The sequence below is a fragment of the Thamnophis elegans genome, chromosome 8 (assembly GCF_009769535.1).
Source record: "Thamnophis elegans isolate rThaEle1 chromosome 8, rThaEle1.pri, whole genome shotgun sequence".
Lineage (NCBI taxonomy): Eukaryota > Metazoa > Chordata > Lepidosauria > Squamata > Colubridae > Thamnophis > Thamnophis elegans.
Window position 1 is genome coordinate 76,075,407 of NC_045548.1, and position 20,308 is coordinate 76,095,714.

Sequence of the window (20,308 nt, forward strand, 5' to 3'; positions counted from 1 at the left end):
GCTTCCCCATTGACTTCGGTTGAAAGGAGGTCGCAAAAGGGGATCGCATGACCCCTGGGACATGCAACGGTCATAAATAGGAGTCAGTTGTGAAGCATCTGAATTTTGATCAGGTGGCCATGGGGATGCTGCAACAGTTTTAAGTGTGAAAAATGCAGTCTTACCCTTCCTCCTGAAACTCAATTCTTTTCGTTTAAATCCTCTTTAATAATTTATTTTACAATTAGATGCTCATCTTGTCTCTAGGATCAATGTACTTCTTTGTACATTGTAGCTATCTCCACATTTACATACAATCCACATTCGTTCAGCACTTAGCCATTCTTGACCTTGCCTAATATTCTTTTATCACACACATAAAATAAACTTTCATTTCCATTCAGCTGAGTGTTATGTTTTACCCAACTTTCATGGAACACATTGGGCAACAACGTATCTTAGTCTTCAACTTATAACAGTTCATTTAATTACCGTTCGAAGTTACAACGGCACTGGAAAAAAAGTGTTTTCATACTTATGACCATTGCAGTATCTACACGGTCATGTGATTTACATTCTTGACAACTGTTTCATATTTATGACGCTTGCAGTATCCTGCGGTCATGCAATCCCCTTTTGGGACCTTCTGACAAGCAAAGTCAATGGGGAAGCTAGATTCACTTAATGACAGTGTTATTAACTTAACAACTGCAGTGATTCCCTTAACCAACATGGCCAGAAAAGTAGTAATGTGGGACCAAACTCACACTTAGAAACATAAATGTTAAGTTCAATTATGGTCGCAAGTCAAAGACTACCTGTACTTCTTTCAATATTCGTTTTCTGAAATAGAGTGTGCAGTGGTCACTACCACAACTAGAACAATAACATGTACAAATTCTCCATTCCCTTTTTCATTCGGAGTAAACATTTTCCCAAGGTGCACAAACTCATTCCAGACAATACTTTTCCACCATTTATAGCATCCATAACCTCCCAATCATTCCTTTCATCTTTCATTTTTCATGACATGGCACCAATTTGGTCTGTGCTAGATTAAATTTCAATCCATATTCGTCCCTGAATCACACCATCTATCCAACATTTGCTGCAAATTGAATTTTCCGCCACAACATCATCTGCATTCAAAGATATACAAGCCTTCACATCTCCAATCACACACTTTTATCATCAAAAAGACTCGCTAAACCTCTATCCACACAGTAACAATCACCACATAAGCAAATCAAATCCATATTTTAGCATTTGTCTACTTAAGTCCTGTACAAGAGCAGGCTTGTCATTTTTCAACCTTCTCCAAGTTTATTACTTCCTTTTTCAGTCATTTTTCTTGGCACGAACATTTGTGCACACCTCTCAACATATCAGTACAATTCCTATACAAATCTCTAAAAGCTCCTGTCATTTCCTCCCACCTCTTTCATCCTACATGAATAGCAATAGCACTTGGATTTATATACCGCTTCATAGTGCTTTACAGCTCTCTCTAAGCGGTTTACAGAGTCAGCAAATGCAGAATAGGCAAAATATAACTTGATTTACAACTCTCCAGAAGAAAGTGTGTTTTTAATTACCCTTGAAATATTCCTTTTTAACCAAATGATACTATGAAGCTAAAGATAAACAAATTGAGTTCTGGTAGACCAAACTGCAAGAGATAAAAAACCCTGGAAATAGTATTTATTTTGATCGCGTTAATTCGACCAATACACGCTATATGCATTGCAGACGGCTTGATGGCTTGATTGATAAAAGATGACATTAACAAATGCAACCTTGCTTTGATAAATTATACCGTTTTACAGCATAAAAACAGAAGCTGATGCCCCAAAATAGGAGAGAACCAAAAAGTAGCAACGCTTGTAATCATAAATATATGTTAAACAAATTATAGAGAGAACAAAATTGCAGAGAAAGCATTGTTTCTACATGGGACACAAATAAATTACATCACTTTTAATATAATTGAATATAATATTATTTTTAAAGGTTGCTGTGTTCTTCACAATTCTAAAACAACTTTCTCTTTCAAAAAGGATGACAAGAGAGTTTTAGGGTTACTATTTCATGCCAAAGATCCTCCCTATATTGACCTTTGTTTTGCTCAGTTTCTAGCCTTATTCAAAGTATTACTCAGCTTGTCTACACCAGAAAAAATCCTCCAGGCAACTACAGATAATGGTCAAATTAAGACCACAATGGAGCCCAAAATTTTGGCTGTTAAGTGAGACATTTGTTAAGTATCTTTTGCAACATTTTATAACCTTCCTTGCCTTAGATGTTAAGGGAATCGCTGCAATTGTTAAATTAGTAACATTCACCCGTCATTTAGTGAATCCAGCTTCCCCCTTGACTTTCCTTCTGAGGAGGTCACAAAAGTGAATCAAATGACCTTGGGACACAGCAGCGGTCATGAATATGAACCAGTTGCCAAGCCTCTGAATTTTGATCACATGATTATGGGGGTGCTGAAAAGCTCGTAACTGTGAAAAAAAAGTCGCAAGTCACTTTTCTCAGTACCATCCTCACTGAACTCAGCGTGTAGTCCTCACTCAACTCACGCACTCATGGACTCAACGTGTAGTCCTCAATGGAACTGCATCTACATGGAAGGAAATATGCAGTGGAATACCCCAAGGCTCTGTTTTAGGCCCAGTACTCTTCAACATCGTCATCAATGATTTGGATGAGGGAATAAATGGGGAACTCATCAAATTTGCAGATGACACCAAGCTGGCAGGAATAGCCAACACTCCAGAAGATAGGCTAAAGATACAGAAGGATCTTGATGAACTTGAACATTGGGCACTATCTAATGAAATGAAATTCAATGGTGAAAAGAGTAAGGTTCTACATTTAGGCAACAAAAACGAAATGCACAGGTACAGTATAGTTGGTAGCTTGCTCAACAGTAGTAACTGTGAGAGGGATCTTGGTCCTAGTGGACAACCATTTAAATATCAGTCAGAAGTGTGCAGCAGCTGCCAAAAAATCCTACACAGTTCTAGGCTACATAAACAGAGGGATAGAATCAAGATCACGTGAAGTGTTATTACCATTTGTTATAAGGCCTTGGTAAGGCCACACTAATCAAGGAGAGAAACTAATCAAGGAGAGAAGCAACTTAGAACTTCCGAGGTCAATAAAATGAGGCTCCAGATTGTTGGGGACCATATGCTGACATTTGGTAAACTGCCCATAGAGTGCTGTAAAGCCCTATGGGGCAGTATACAGGTAGTTTGTTTAGTGACTGTCCAAAATTACAACGGCACTGAAAAAAGTGACTTATGTTCATTTTTCATACTTACGACATTGTAGCATCCCCCATAATCACATTATCAAAATTCAGACGCTTCACCATTGATTCATATTTATGACCGTTGCAGTGTCCTGGGGTCATGTGATCCCCTTTTACAGCCTCCTTTCAAGCACAGTCAATGGAAAAGCCAGATTCACTTAACAACCAGATTACTAACTTATCAACTGCAGTGACTGACTTAACAACTGTGGCAATAAAGGTCATAAAATGGGACAAAACTCATTTAACAAATGATGCGGTTAACAACAGAAAATTTGGGCTCAATTGTGATCATAAATCGAGGATTACCTGTATAAGTGCTGTTGCTATTTCAAAAGCCTTGGAACATGAAGCATTTGATTTCATTTCCCCAAACCAAACCTATCAAGCAACGCTAGAATTCAGTTCTACTGAATACGAAACATTCAAACCAGATGAATAAGCATGAAAGAAGAACACAAAAAGACCACACACCACATCAATTTTACACTACTCACTATCGCTCTGCACATCAACATGAAACTGACCCCAATTCACACGGTAGGGTAGGAAGATACATAAAAAGCCTAGGTTGTGAACAGACCTTATGTACAGTTTACACAGACCTACGGGTTAAATCATGGATGAATATAGTTTTAGAAACCAAACTTCTAAAATTTTCATTTAATGGCTGTATTCTAGGCTTCCTGTCTTGGTTAGCTCCCTGCTAAAGAACAATTAATAAGAACCAAGTCAACAATTCGACAGAATTGGTTTTTATACAAACCTTTTCAAAGGGGCTGCACAACAATTCAGATTCCAAGGGGGAAAGTGATTCAGAACACTTGTGGGCAACACATACATTACACCTGTCAGCAATTCCTTACAGAAGTGTTTGATTCAAGGAGGTGCTGACAGGCACAACATGTGTGCTCAAACATACTAAATAGGAGGCAGAAGCACTGGCTATGTTCGCCCCCTTGATTTGACCAAAAGGTATTTTAAAAGGCAGGATTAAAAGACAATAGTAACCATAACTCCAAATCATATTTTTCCCTTCAAATCCAAATGGTTATATAGTCCTAATAATTACTAGCTAATGGAGAGGTTAGTATTTGAGCAAAAGACCTCTAGGAAAAGTCAAAAAATACATCCTGAAAAAAGGAAATGGCAGGCCACCATATTGTTGTCAAGAAATCTCCACAGAAGTATATAAATGGTTGCGGGTGGGCGGGGCCAACCAGTGCTCGGAGCTACCAGTTCGGTAGAACCGGTTCGTCAAATCTACCGAACCGGTTAGAAGAGGTTCCACCAGAAAGCAGACCATACCTACAGAAGAGGTTCCAAAATTTTTTGAAACCCACCACTGACACACACACACGCGCGCACACACACACACACACACACACACAGACTCACACAGAGAGAGAAAGAGAAAGAAAGGAAGAAAGGAAGAAAGGAAGAAAGAAGAAAAGAAAAAAAAGAAAAAAAGAAAAAAGAAAAAAAGAAAAAAAGAAAAAAGAAAGAAAAAGTGAGAGATGAAAGAAAAAAGGAAAAAGGGCAGAGACAAAAGGAAAGAGAGAGAGAGAGAGAGAGAGAGAGAGAGAGAAAGAAAGAAAGAAAGAAAGAAAGAAAGAAAGAAAGAAAGAAAGAAAGAAAGAAAGAAAACACATGGCCGGCAAGCCACTCCCACAAAGGAGGGCACACCCACAGAGTAGGTTCAAAAAATTTTTGAAACCCACCACTGCACAAGGCTCAACTCTCTCTCAAGAGAAACCCATATTTGCTGAGCTTATTCACCAGTTTGGAGTTGGGTCTCATTACTATACTAGTGGTACCCAAAGTATGCACTTCTTACAAATAGAAGTGAGAAAACAAGCCGTTCTGGCTAAAACTGAAGCCTCTGTAATACCTAGGAGCTGTAGTGAAGCAGTGGTTAGAGTGCAGTATTGCAGACTGACTCTGCCCACTGCCAGGAGTTCAGTCCTGACCAGGTCAAGGTTGACTCAGCCTTCCATCCTACTGAGGTCAGTAAAATGCGGACCCAGATTGTTGGTGGCAATAGCCTAACTCTGTAAACTGTTTAGAGAGGGCTGTAAAGCACTATGAAATGGTGTATAAACCTAAGTGCTATTGCTAAATGTGTCCCCTCTAGTGCACTTCTCCCTAATATTTTGCAAGACTTCACTTATATGTTAGTTCCAGTTACCTCTCATAACTTCCCAATGAATGTCTGGTATATGTACAGCACACTAATGTGCTTCTTAAATTAAAAATACGCAGGAAGGAAGGAAGGAGTTTCTAAATCCACAAATGCAGGTGGAGACTGTCATCCTACAGATGAGCGAACAGAAACAGTATCTGAATGCTCAGACTTAGTTTTGCATTTATTCAACTTTACATCTTTCTAGTTGAAAAATAACAGAGTAATTTGTAGTATTTTAAACTAGCATTTGAGAAAACCAAAATGCAATCATTAATTTTTTGCCATGGTTTCTTGTTCAATTCAGGCAGAGAACAAACAAATCACGAGGAGTTTGTTCATTTAGCCATTCAATCAATCAAGCTGTTATCAATGTAATAGTTTTTTAAAAGACTAAAGCTAATCACAACAGTGGAATAAGCAATGCATATCCAGATTTTTATCTGGACAGGCTAGTAAATTACTTTTTAAGGGCACTTTTTACTGTGTAAAATAACAAAATATCCTTAACCAAATAAAGATTTATTACTCATGTTAAAATAAAGATCTTTTCAAAAAACTGTTTGATTTCTAATTATAATAGTTCAGGGTTTCCCAACCGGAACATGATGCAGAAAGGTGAACTTCAACTTCGCACCGCGGTTCGCCCACGTTACACCTGTCCTCCGCGTGCTGCACTGGCTACCTGTTGGTCTCCGGGTGCGCTTCAGGATACTGATGACCATCTTTAAAGCACTCCATGGTAGTGGATCTGGGTACTTGAGAGACCGCCTTCTGCCGATTACCTCCCTAAACCGACCAATTAGATCGCACAGACTGGGCCTCCTCCGAATTCCATCTGCCAGTCAATGCCGACTGGCGACTACAAGGAGGAGAGCCTTTTCTGTTGCTGCCCCGACCCTGTGGAACGAGCTCCCCATGGAGATCCGTACCCTCACCACTATCCAGACCTTCCGCGCAGCCCTCAAGATCTGGCTCTCCCAGCAGGCCTGGGGATAGGTTTCCAATTACCCGCCCGAGTGTTTGATTGCTGAATGAAAGTTGTGTTTTTATTATCTTTTCTTTGTGCACATATTGTTTGTTTTTGATCTTGCACCCCCCTCCCCTGTGGTTGTAAGCCGCCCTGAGTCCCCTCAGGGAAAAGGGCGGCATATAAATCCCAATAAACTGAAACTGAAACTGAAACTGAAACTTTCACATTTCTGAGAAATGACATTGCTGATTGCAGAAATCTGGAAAATTTTGTTTTTTCTTTCTTTCTTCATTTAGATTCATAGATTCATGAGCAGCCAACAATTATTAAGAACATCTATTAAGATTCTCAGTCACCCAGGTCATGGTTGCTCTGAAGGTGCTTTTTCAAAAGACAACTGGACTTTATTTTTTCCTTGAAGATTCACTTCTTATCCAAGAAATTTCTTCCGTTCTGACTGAATGGTGGAGGATGGAAGGATTTATATTCCTTGAAACCATCTGGTCATTAGCACTCTTTCTGAGACTCAATGAGGCCACTTAGAGCAATGATGGCTAACTTGTGTGTCTCCCTGCAGCCTTCTGGGACCAAAAATGAGGCACAGGAGGGGCACCACCCCCCCTGTGCATGCACACACGACCACCACATGCATCCCGCCCCCCACACCACACATGCACGGCAGAGACCCGGAAATCAGCTGTCCACGGGGAGGTGCACGGGCATGCGTGGTGTAGCTGAGCTGGGGCGATGGTTTACGTGCCGGCAGAGAGGGCTCCATGTGCCACCTGTGGCACGCATGCCATAGGTTAGCCATCACTGACTTGGAGGTTTATCTGTGCCCTCAGAGTCACCTAAACAGCACAAATGTGTATGGAACTTTCTTGGAACTGCTGAAAGGACTGTCATAAATAGGAGATAGACGGTGTCGTATTCCTCTCCCTCTGTAACAACCAGATGACTATAAGAAATATAAATCCCTCCCTCCTCCATTTCAGCCAGAACTGAAGTAGCTTGTTGGATGAGAAATGAAGCATCTTCAAGGACAAACAAAGTCCAGTTGCCTTTTGAAAAAGCACCTTTGGGACAATAATTAAGAACAGCATTTTTTAAAAAAACAAGCAACAACAACAAACATATAAATTGCAACCAAGGTAAAAGCAAACTCATCATATCTCCTGATCCCCAGGCCCAGTGACCTTACAAAATGGTGACAGGGTTGAGGATAATTTTTTCCTTGAGGGCGGAATGATATTCTGAATAGCAAAAACCATGAGAGAAAAGGTGAGTTTGCTGGGCCTTTCTCCAAAGATGAGACCAAGAGAGCATGCCTCTTCTGCCAGAACTACCTGGGGGACAGGTAGATATAATTGGGGAGAGACAGTCTCTCAAATTACCTGACCCCATGTCATGAAGGTCTTTAGAGGTCAGAATCAGCACCTTGAACTGAACCCAGAAGCATACTGGCAGTCAGTGCAGCTCATGGGACAGAGATGTGACATGCACTGAGCGTGGAGCACACCTAAGTGCCTGCTCTCCTTGAGCATAACCTGTAACAAATCTGTCTCACTTTACTGAGGTTGAGAGTACATATTTAGGCTGGGCATCATTTTAGATTGCTGCACGATCTCAGTACATATTGGGATAATTCTAAAGTACAGCAAACATCCAGGAAAAAGTGCATTAACAGATTATCTGAAAATGCTAATTCTTCCAGCACAGAAAGAGAATGAGCTTATAGTATTCAGTAAATGCATGATATAATACTGAGGAAACAGTGTGGCATAGCAATTTGAAGCAGCGAGAATTAGGTCATCAAGTCACCTTGGAAAAATAATTATCTCTCACCTTAAACTACTTTGAGAAAGAGTTATGAAAACAGTAGTAGAGGATGAGGAGCAAGGATCTAGTTCCCTAGAGGAAGCAGAGGATAAAAATGAAACAACTCTGACAGATCTCAGACCGTTCTGTCCCTCGGACTGCTATCCAAGATCCCTGCCCAAGTATGATGCTGTTGAACTTAGTGTCCAAATCCTAATTCCTGTAGCAGAGACCGGATACTCCACTGTGTCTATTTCTACTTGCCCCGAAGGTAAGGCAAGGAAAAGTTCTAACATTGCTTCCTTGGGGGGGGGGGGGGAGGGGGGAAGTTTCTCACTTTCAGAAGAGAAAAGGTTGCGGGAGCCCTTGGGAAGCCTTGATGGGCACTCACTGGCCTCTGAAGGAAGTCAGGGCTGGAACCAAGAAGGGTCTCTCTCTTGCAAGGGGCAGTGATATCACCGCTTTCCTATAGCTCTGCTCTTGGAGAAAGTGAGAAGGAGAGATGCCCACTATAAAATGTCCTGCCAGGACCTAAAATTGGAATACGTTAAATTTATACGCCACCACATTGGGGCACACTTGATGAATAATTACACACTGGGGAGTTAAATAGGTCCTCAGTGGGCTTCCTCATCGTTAACCTCCAATTATGTTGCAAACTAAGCACTGCCATATTCTTGCTGTCTGTTGGCATGGGAAAAGATAATGCTTGGACAACTGTCCGGGGGGGGGAGGGGAGACTACAAACTGTTCCCACTTCACCTGATCGTCATCCCAGAGAAGTCTTCCGGCTATTTTTCAGCCTAAAATTAACGCTACCATCATCTTTGCCTTAGATTTACCCAAAAAGAAACAAGACATTGATACTTCACTATTAACTAGGACATGAATGTACTTTTATAGAACGGAGTGTTTAGTTATCTTAAGTTCAGTAAGAAATATCTGGGCAACAGCATGCAGCCAAGTTTTTGCACCACTTCAGTTTCAAGTCAGCTTTGATCATTCTGTCCTCGGTGAAAAGCAAGTCTCAGGTTTATTCCTCTTCAGAGGCAGCCATGCAGTTCATTCTGCACCAACTACAACCTACTCGCCAACTTTCGAGTCAAGTAGTTTGCAAAGCCTGCCCCCAAATATAATTTAAAAAGTCTTTATTAAAGGATATTGAAATATATGGAAAATCCATTAGGTGAATCAGGGTTGTTTTCTTAATGAAGTCATGAAGTGAACAATAATTCCCATTCATTGGCTCTCTACGCTGAAGACAGAAAAAATGTTTCTAATCATAAGGTGAGTGGGGGAAAAATATATATGACATGGCCAGATTATATAGCCCCTTTGTTTGCAATTTCATGCCCATTCTCCTATCAAGAGCACCAACTTCGGATCACACAAGCACAAAAACAATGGGGAAATGAACGCAGAATCAGAAAACATGTATAAAATCTTGAAGTTCAGGTACCTTTAGCCCAGCATATTGGAAATGGGCTACAGCCGCTCCTCTCCATATACGTAACACCTGCTTGTTTCCGGGCCTGCTGCCCTGACAAATCCAAGAGCCACATACACACAATTGTGCAGGGGTCGTGCCAGGCTCCGGCGTTACAATGATCCAATTCAGCTCTCTCCAGTAGTATTGACTCCTGGGGGAGGGCTGGGAAGTCTGCCACTTGAAAGGGCTTGGTGGCGGTGGCTGCGGCAGCAGGAGGAATCCCGGTTAGTCCCTTTTCTTCACTTTGGTGCAGAGGTGTAAGCCAAAACTGAAAAGACCCTCACTCCCCCTCTCCAGCAGCGAGCCCCTCCCTTGGCGATCGGGCAGCAAGGCGCTTATAGTCTTTCCATTTCAAGGGTCTTCTCCTGCTTCGATTGTTTCAAGGCGAGGCCACCTTTTTCCCTAGACAAGCAGGCAGAAGGAAGGCGACCAACCAGCCGCAATGTGACTGCCAGTGTCTCTATTCCTAGATTCATTGGAGGGAGGGGAGGGGGACTGAAGGGAGGAGGAAAGGGGGAGGGTAAGCGATTAGCAACAGCCTTATTAATATGCTAATCTCACCCTTCTGTTCAATTCACTCAGCAGCCTCCTGTTTACAAAACTGACAGCAGATTCTAAAACTGACCCGGGTTTCCTGGAGCTGCCGGAGCTGCCCCCGGAACCACTCACTTTTAAATCAGTGCCTCTGGCTCCTGACCAACTTACCGGAGGACAGACGGTAAGTCAAAAAAGAAGAGAAAGAAAGGAAGAAAGAAAGAAAAAGATTGGCAAGAAAGAAAGAAAAAACGATTTGCTGATAGGAATGTGGAGAGAAGTCTACAATAAACACGGGAAGACTGTCTAACTGGAGTTCATTTAAAAATGATTAAATTACAAACTACATTCCTTTCTAAGCATTAGACCAGGGGTGTTCAACCTGGGCAACTTTAAGACCTGCGGACTTCAACTCCCAGAATTCTCCAGACAGTCATCCTCTCCCAGGAGTTCTGGGAGTTGTATTAGACTATGTAGTTATTTCAAAATATTTTTAGATTTACAGAAATATAAGAAAGCAGTGGTGTTTTTTTTTTAATTCGACAAAATATATGCAATAAGAAAGTAAGTGCATGGAAGATGGGGTGACATTTTTGTTTAAATATCCTATCTTTTCTTTTCTTTAAGTGCAACCTTTGTTTAAAACCTATTGAAGTCAAAACATACATGTTATTTGCGTGGAGAATAAAGATTATTTCATTTTCTTTAGGATGAGTATAGGATTGCAGAATACTACGGCTAAATTATCTAGGTAAAGGTAAGGTAAAGGTTCCCCTCACGCTTATGTGCTAGTCGTTCCCGACTCTAGGGGGTGGTAATCGTCTCCGTTTCAAAGCCGAAGAGCCAGCGCTGTCCAAAGACGTCTCCGTGGTCATGTGGCTGGCATGACTAAATGGCTAAGGTGCACAGAACACTGTTACCTTCCCACCAAGGTGGTTCCTATTTTTCTACTTGCAATTTCTATGTGCTTTCGAACTTCTAGGTTGGCAGAAGCTGGGACAAGTAACGGGAACTCACTCCATTACGCAGAGTTAGGTATTCAAACCGCTAAACTGCCAACCTTCTGATTGATAAGCTCAGCGTTTTAGCCACTGACCACCGCATCCCCTCAGCCACCGCATTCCCTCAGGGTTATCTAAATTATCTATGAATACACAAATCGGAACTTGATTCACAAAATCAAGTTTATTCCTATTAAAAAGTATTCTAATAATGGAGGAATTCAAACAGCTTTCTTTTCTAGGCACCCAAAGCATTTTCTCTACAATATGTTTATTACAGAGATATTACAGTTAACCATTCTGTTTCTTGCTCAAAATAAGTTAGCACTGCTTTCCAGGTAAGTTAAAATTGTTGGTAATGCACAACAGATTGTTTTATTTAATTAATGATCATTTATTTAGCTTCAATCAACCATGTGGTTTCAAACCAGAAGCAGCCAATAACAGCTTCTATTTAATATCTATGTATACATTCAGTTTGTCCTCAATATTTCTCCAGGAAGCATTCAATGGCTGCTGCTATCTTTCAGTTGAGGGAAAGTCAGAATATAAATAACCGTATGCAGGACAATTGAAATAGATGAGAAAGATGTAGGCAAGGTAGAAGTAACAAAAACAAAAATCAGCTGCAGGTCAAATCTTGAGATCACTTACTGTTTGCAAACTAAGACTCTCGCTCAATAACACTTCCGTATTATTAATTTACCAGTACCGTAAAGGGCTAGGTTCCCTACGTTTTTCAGAAGCAAAGCTCTTTTTATTTTGTTTGTGTTTCAATTAGACTAGGATTGCCTTCTTTCCTTCTCTCTAGGAACAGTGTTTATTTCTAACAAATAATTACACTCACAATGAGTTTCCAGAAATAGCATGCCAAAGTTTTTAATATTGAAGATTGTGGGCACTCTCACAAAATGATTCCCATACTAGGGGAGGGGAGAGCTGCCTGTTTCCTGTATTTTTGCTAATTTTTTTTATGCCTTGTTAAAGGTAAGTAAAGGTTCCCCTTGCACATATGTGCTAGTCGTTTCCGATCCTAGGGGGCAGTGCTCATCATCTCCGTTTCAAAGCCAAAGAGCCAGTGCTGTCTGAAGATGTCTCCGTGATCATATGGCACGCATGACTCAACACCGAAGGCATTAGTCACCCAGAATCACAGTTGAGGGAGGGGAGGGGAGGGAAGGAAGGAAGGAAGGAAGGAAGGAGGGAGGGAGGGAGGGAGGGAGGGAGGGAGGGAGGGAGGGAGAAAGAAAGAAAGAAAGAAAGAAAGAAAGAAAGAAAGAAAGAAAGAAAGAAAGAAAGAAAGAAAGAAAGAAAGAAAGAAAGAAAGAAGCAATGGGAGGCCGGATATAAAACATCAATTTGCCAGAATGATGGTGACATGACTCACAATACCCTTGTTCGCTTACTTTTGTTAGCTTTCCAGCACTGGCTGGCACACTTACAAACGAAGCCCTAGAACAGGGGTCCCCAACCCCCGTTCATGAACTGGCACCAGGCCACAGCATGCCAGAAACTGAGCCACTGCAAACAAGTGAAGCGCCATCCGCGGGATGCAGGCAGCACACAAAACCATGTTCCCTATGGTCCACAGAAAAGCCTTTCTCCACGGAACCGGTCCCTGGTACCCAAAAGGTTGGGGGCAAGTGAGATCCCTGAACATATTCAAGGTAACCAAACTGCACAACAGTCTGAGGAAATCATTTTTTTCTATATCTAAAATCTAATATCTAAAACATTTAAGAATGTACTCTCCAGGTATAAAACACATGACGATTCCTTAAACCTTAGTCTGCCTCAAGTCCGAAGTATCTTAGTTCACGGTGCACAAAAAAGCCCAAAGAAACAAGAGCTAATTTTAATTTGAACTGGTAAATTTATGATATTAAATTCCATCCATCTCCATGAAATATTATTTTAAATTAACTGTAAGTAGAACAATAGTTGCAGGGACTGGGTATGGCTAGTCTAGAGAAAAGATGGGACTAGGGATGACCTGACAGCAGTCTGAATTAGGCCATAATCTCATTTTAAAATATACTTGCAATTCCAATGTTTTACATGTAACTCTGGTTATACCTGTAACAGAACGCCTGATAATCCAATCAGGAAACGTCTGAACAATTGCAAAATTTAATCATGCCCTGCATACAATATGCAGTTGAATTAAGCAAAGCACTGAAACGTCATCCCACTTCTATTTATTAGCAGTGTTAGATCATGAAATTCCTATAATCTCTTATTTTGGGGGCTTTTTAAAATCTCATCAGCTTCTGAAAGGAATGTTTGTGAATGCTTCACATGCTCAGGGGAACAGCTGCTACCTCAGAATTACCAACTATACCGGGCTGAATTGAGGTAGACGCCCAATTACTTTTCCGAATCATTCTGGATTCCGAATTCTTCTCAGCAACCAGCCCCTGAGGTGAAGTATCTTCGCCAAGCAGAATCATTAACAGATGGTGCGGCAGCAACCAACTACTTATAGCACACACACAAAAATCAGAACTTGAAAAACTCAGGGCTGCAATGGACTCAGATGACTATATATATATAATATATATATATATATATATATATATATATTCAGCAGTGAATATTTAAAAATGGGTCATAGACATTTTTATTTGTTTTACATTCAACACAATTAAGAGCTACAGCAGGTGCATCTTGGCAGAAGCCCAGTGTTTATGGTATAATAAACATAAATATCATGGCCTCCCAGTGGAATTTTCTTCCCCAGCTGCTGTGTGAAACTGGCTAACAATGAAGAGGAAAAAGATGTCCGTTGTAAATTAAATGTTGGAAAAGTATTTGATTTCTGAGATATAGAAGATGTATTATTACTTATATGTTTCATTAAAAATGAACATACCAACATTAGTTTGTTAACTTGCAGGAAACACCCTTGTATGCTTAGCTTTAATATTTATTATAGTAAGCTTAGCAATTTGGGTGGTTTTTTCCCCCATTTTTTTCCATTATGGAACAATGGATGTTTATTGACTCCATGAATCCAATGCATGTTTATTGCTAAATTTGATCTGTCTGTGGTTAAGTATGCCAAGCTAAATAAATCAGTACTACTGAAGCTGAAAGAAAAAAATCACAATTTATTATTGGAAGTTACAAATTCAGTTCAGGCATGTTATATCATACCAGTTTAAACAGTCATTTTAGTACAAATTTAATCCATCATAACTGGCAAATTTTAAACAATTAAAAAAAAGATTGCTTTTAATCTAAATTCAATGCTCATTCACCACAAAGACCATTATCTGATTCAACCATACAGTTCATCTAGGGTGCTATTTCTCAACCAAGATCTTATTTATTTACTTATTTATTTACCAACTGTCTGAGCCTAAACAGCTAACAGTAAGATACAGAGATTAAAAATATTGTGACAGAGGGTATACACAACAAAATGGCAGCTATCTCTGATCAGCCAGAACCAAAGTCACATGATGTACAGGTAATCCTCAAGTTACGACCACAATTGAGTCAAAAATTTATGTTAAGTGAGAAATTTGTTAAGTAAATCACCGCAGTTGTTAAATTAGTAACACGGTTGTTAAGTGAATATGATTCGCTTGCCAGAAGGTTGCAAAAGTTGATCTCTTGACCCTGGGACCCTGCAGCTGTCATAAATGTGAGTCAGTTGTCAAGCATCTGAACTTTGATCACATGGCCATGGGGATGCTACAATAGTCGTAAGAGTGAAAAATGGTCATAAGTCACTTTTTTCAATGCCGTTGTAACCTTGAACAGTCCCTAAATGAACTGTTGTAAGTCGAGGACTATCTTATTCCCCAGCCATGTTTGCTCCAAATCCACTAGCCAACACAAGCAGCATCAGAAAGAGGGAGAAATAGGAACAACCACATCTCCTAAGGATACCAACTTGCTTAACATCTTATCTGCTTTCAAAAGATTACTGTTGCCTAAATAATTTTTACACAGGAGTAGCAAAGCTATCAGCCGGGTAATACTTTATGCAATTGTCTCTGGGAGTTTCTTTCTGGTGGTTTAAAAAAAAAACTGTTAAAGGCTTTCTGCTGAAATACTTTCTGTGTGGCAGGCTTTTTGGCAAAATAAAGTGTGATTTTACTATTTCATTCATTCCTATTCATGAACCAGCTTCCATTTAAACTTCTTAGAGTAATTTAAAAAGCCAGCAGGATAAACATTATTAGAAACAGAGATACTACAATGTCACTCATGTTATTGTAGAAATTAGATGCTAATTTTTCCTGCAATTTCTATGTTCAAAGTACTTCAAATAACCATTAGCGTAATAGCTAATAGTAACACAGAGAGGTTTATTAATGTATGGTTTTAGTTTAATCCGATGTCCTGTTTTTTATTTTATATCTGGGAAGCTTAATACATTTTATGGCCATATTAAATTCAAATGAAACAGCGGAAGTATGAAGTCCAATATGGTACCAGTATGAAGGCTAAAACCTATTCATAAGAATTTGCATCCATTTGCTATCTTCTAGTCTTAAGAGTATTTCAAAATCTTTCTAAGATTTATACTATAAAAATAGAACCAATATTAAAATATTCTGCATAATCAAAAAAGCTTTCTTTCAAATTTTTCCTGTCCTCCTATTCCAAATACCTTTCTAGCTTTTTTTCTTCTGATTATTTAAAATTTAATTGTCTTACTGTTCTTTGATTTTAACAATATTTCCACTGATTACATCCCTTACAATTGGGTTGCCCTTCTTTTCCCATAGATTGAGTTTCCCTTTGTAGTTCTTATTTCTAGATATTAGTAAGTTAATATCTAATCTCATTTTTATAAAGAAAATTATAAAGTTTTTTTTAAATTAAATCCTCTAAGCCACCTAGTCTTCTTAGAGTTGGACAACCTTGAATCCAATGGACCAATCAAGTACTAATTAAATCATATGGCATTCTTTAAAAACAGTTGGCACCTTTGTAGCAAAGATGGATGGATGGATGGATGGATGGATGGATGGATGGATGGAAGGAAGGAAGGAAGGAAGGAAGGTAGGTAGGTAGGTAGGTAGGTAGGTAGGTAGGTAGGTTGGTTTTAGGTAATTTGTACCTTTATTTCTCTTTCAGCTACATTTTTACAACATTTCAAAAAAAAATCCCTTTTAGAAAACAAACACAATTGTGTTGAACTTCTGTGGTATTTCACTAATCTACATATTACTTGACAATATTATTTTCATTGTTTCCTATCACTTCAACTAATTCAAAGGGTTAGACTTTGGTTTGCTTACAATTTTTTTTTTTACTGCTCTACCCTAGATGTCGTATATTACTTTTAATGGATTTTGTATCAGTTAAATTCTATTCTTTCATGCCACAGTAAAGGCAAATATGTTTGACTTAAAAAAATAAATGAATAAAATCAACAGTTTCCCCTAACCCATCTGTGAACAAAGCAGCCAGGACACAGTTTTCTGTGTGATGAACCTTAAATTTCCATGTCCTCCTACTGGAAACATTATATTGTAATATTTATTATTATAGCATTTAACTTTAGTCAATCACAGACTACCATGGAATTATAATTTACACATTGGCATAAAACAGAAGACAGATGTGCCACAGATGGATGACATCTGTTCTGCTTTATTAGTCTCTGGCCCCCAGAATTAAGAGGAGTGAATGAGATTATTTTGTGTCAAGCTCCTTTTGAGGAGTTTCAAAGCCCTTGAAAAGGAGAAGAGAGCATACTGTCATCCTTACAGTAGCTCATATATTCTCTCATCTTGTGTTTCTTTACCAAAGAATGCAAGAAAATAGCCAGAGGGAAGGAAGGCTGTTTATATTTAAGTCTTCATAAATTAAGCTTAATACAGAACTTGCTGGAAAAGTATATAAAACATTAAAATCTATTAATGAATGAAATCATCTTCACAATCTATGAATAAAGCAGAGGTCTGCAGGCACACACAAAACAATTTTGAGATCCATTTGTGGCATCGTTTTGACCAAACTGTATGTTCCAATAAAAACTCCTGCATAAATGTTTGTGATGAATCAAAAACTGAAGCACAAAGAATTGAGAAGTCTGCTTTTCTTTAAATAAAGGATATCTCTTTAAATTGAAAAAAAGCAACAGATAAAATGCCAATGTGTGTATTTGACTGTTCCAAAAACAACACTCTGGTTTTGTGGTAATAAAGAAAAAAGAATCTGTTTTGTGTGAATAATTAATATTGGCTGGACCAAAAGGAGCACTTAAGAGCTTCCTGGTTTTAATATAGCAGCCTTCTCAAACATGCATCTACTGTAGATATACTATGCTTCAATTCCTCTCAGCCATTTGGAGAGATACAAAAATCCTACCTCTCATTCATTAATTAATCTTTCGATAAAAAGGGAACAACTAAAAGGCTGTCCCTTGAATCTAGCATTAGAGATCATTTATACAAACACCTGAGGTTTTTCAGTTTTTAATAATTTGTGGAAACATCGTAAACTCTCCACAACTTGAGAAACAAAAAGAAAGAACATTCTTGGAAGTAATAAAAGGTAGTTTAGGTAGGTAGGTAGTTTTATTTATATGCCGCCCTTTTCCCTGGGGGGACTCAGGGCGGCTTACAGTTCAAAAGGAAGGGAGGACATACAAATTAAACACATAAGACAGTACATCGTTAAAAACACAACATTCATACAATTCGGGTGGGTTGAAGTCTTTAGTCCCAGGCCACTTCCTATACTGAAGCCTGGTGTTTTTAATATGCTTGCAGATATGTAGCTTAGAAAAACCACTGACTTACAGCATTATCTTTATGCATACACATTTATGCACACCTATCATACCGTAGGGCCAGTGGTAGTCAACCTGGTCCCTACCGCCCACTTGTGGGCGTTCCAGCTTTCCTTTTTTTAATCTAATTGACTTCCCTACTTTATAAATCACCATTACTGTGGAATCGGTGGGCGGTTAGAAAAATTTACTACTAACAGAGATACAAAAGTGGGCAGTAGGTATACCGTAGGCAGTCCTCATTAACGGTGGTAACTGGGACCAAAACCTACATCACTAAGCAATGCCATTGTAAAGACTGACATCACATGATCACATTGACTTATATGCATTAGCAGCAGTCCCAATTGCCATTGTTAGATGAATCCCATGGAGTTGCAATGTTCCATGGTCACGTGATTACCATCGGCAACATTTCCCCACTGACTTGTTTGTTGGAAGCCAGCAGTGAAGTTTTGGTGATCATGTGACCATGGGGCACTGCAACATCGTAACTGAAAGATGATTGCCAAGCACCCAAACTGCAAACATGTGACTAAAGGGATGCCGCTAGAGCCATAAGTACAAGTACCCATCCTAAGCACCCCTCGTTCAGCAGTCTTGTAATTTCAAAAGGACCCTGAACAAGTTGTCATTCAACAAGGACTACCTTTATTCCCTTTTGCGGTAAATATTGTTATGTAGAATTCAGAAACAAGGGAAGGAATAGAAAGGAAAGGGAATTAAATCCATGAGATTAGGGAACAAAAAGGAAATAAAGTAAAATGTAGTTACTTCACTTCTCACTTCCATTTGCTATGCCTCTCTACATTTTTTTATCCTTATAAAACCAGTTTCCTTCCACCACATCTGTATAAAGGTAAAAGTACAGTTTCCCCTGTCCAGTCATGTATGGCTCTAGAAGTCAGTGCTCATCACTGTTGCCTAGCCGAGGGTGCCAGCGGTATCTGAAGATTTTCCATGGTCGTGTGGCCAGCATGACGATTGCCAAGATGCATGAAAGGCTGTTACCTTCCCATTGAAGTGGTACCTATTTATCTACTTGCGTTTGCATGCTTTCAAAATGCTTTATAAATCAATAAGGGCACAATTACATTTTCCTATGGTAGACATTTTACCATGGATAAACAGCTGTTTTGGACAGCACCCATCACTACCTCTTATTATGTAATCTTTATTTCCGAGAAAATATCATCTAGGTTTAAATATTTACACCCTTAGATTTCTTTTCCTCACATTAATTAAGACAACAGTTAAATGCTGTTGTAAATATTATTTTTTCTGGTCAGGTTCAAAGTTGGAGTATTATCACTCCTGTGGCTAAAGCAACTGTGACAGAAATAGTGGGATCTCCTAACATATATTCACCCTTTCTGTAACACTTCCCCATGCAAAATTCATAACTGTGACAGGGCACAAAAGTGAATCAAATCTAATGACACCATGCAACCTTTATAATAGCAGCAAAAACCATTTCTCATGCTCTGACTCATTTCACAGAGTGGTGAAAATCACTTTTGGTGAGTTTTTCGAAGACATACAATTGTGTGTGTGTGTGTGTGTGTGTGTCAGAGTGGTGTATAAAAATAACTTTTCAATCATTCTGCTATACATTCCATAATTATGGAAAGCAAGTTGAGAAATGAAAAGGTGCAACACCTTAAAAATCTGTCTTCTATGGTGATGGCAGAAATAAAATCACCTGTGACATTACTCTGATTAATCCATTCTTGAGCATTCAGCTCATACGCTGAAACTGAGCTGTACATCCAATTAAAAAAAATCTCTCCACTCCCTCGCTGGAGGACTACATGCTAAACTGGCCTAATTTGGGGGGGGGGGGGCATTTATACAATGACGAGATACTTCAAATTTACCTCTAGAGGAATAGAATTTGAGCAACTTGGCTTGACAAGCCCCAGTGATTTGCACTCTCAAATCGTCAAGTCACATATTCATGGCCTCAATTAAAAAGTAAGAGCAAAGTAAGCGGCAAAAACATCAAAGCTGTGACAGAGATTAGAGAAATGTAGGCCAGCTCCCTTATGTGACGGTTTTAACAAACTACCTAATCACATAATGTGTTTGATGGCACACACTCCATCATTCCTACAAAAAGGTTCAACTATGAAATCAAAGGCGAGAGGAGAAGTTCAGGATTACCACTGTCAGACAGCAACTGCAAGAAAAGGGAATCTATACTTAATCCAATTGTCAACTCCCTTCTATGACCAAGGAGCACAGATAAAATCCTTT

At 39.3% G+C, this 20,308-nt stretch overlaps 1 protein-coding gene across 10 annotated transcripts in view; it reads right to left on the bottom strand.

Moving 5' to 3' along the window:
- PTK2 (protein tyrosine kinase 2) overlaps positions 1–20,308 on the bottom strand; it is a 205,806-nt gene that overhangs the window by 131,193 nt on the left and 54,305 nt on the right. The window contains exon 1 of one of the 10 annotated variants that reach the window (XM_032222553.1): positions 9,731–10,325. The exons of 8 other annotated variants lie outside the window; for them this stretch is intronic. In XM_032222553.1, coding sequence (XP_032078444.1) covers positions 9,731–9,833 — 103 coding nt within the window. In that variant the 5' untranslated portion in view covers positions 9,834–10,325. Of the gene's footprint in view, positions 1–9,730; positions 10,326–20,308 lie in introns of those variants that run through there. One more of the 10 variants, XM_032222554.1, reaches the window with a different exon arrangement.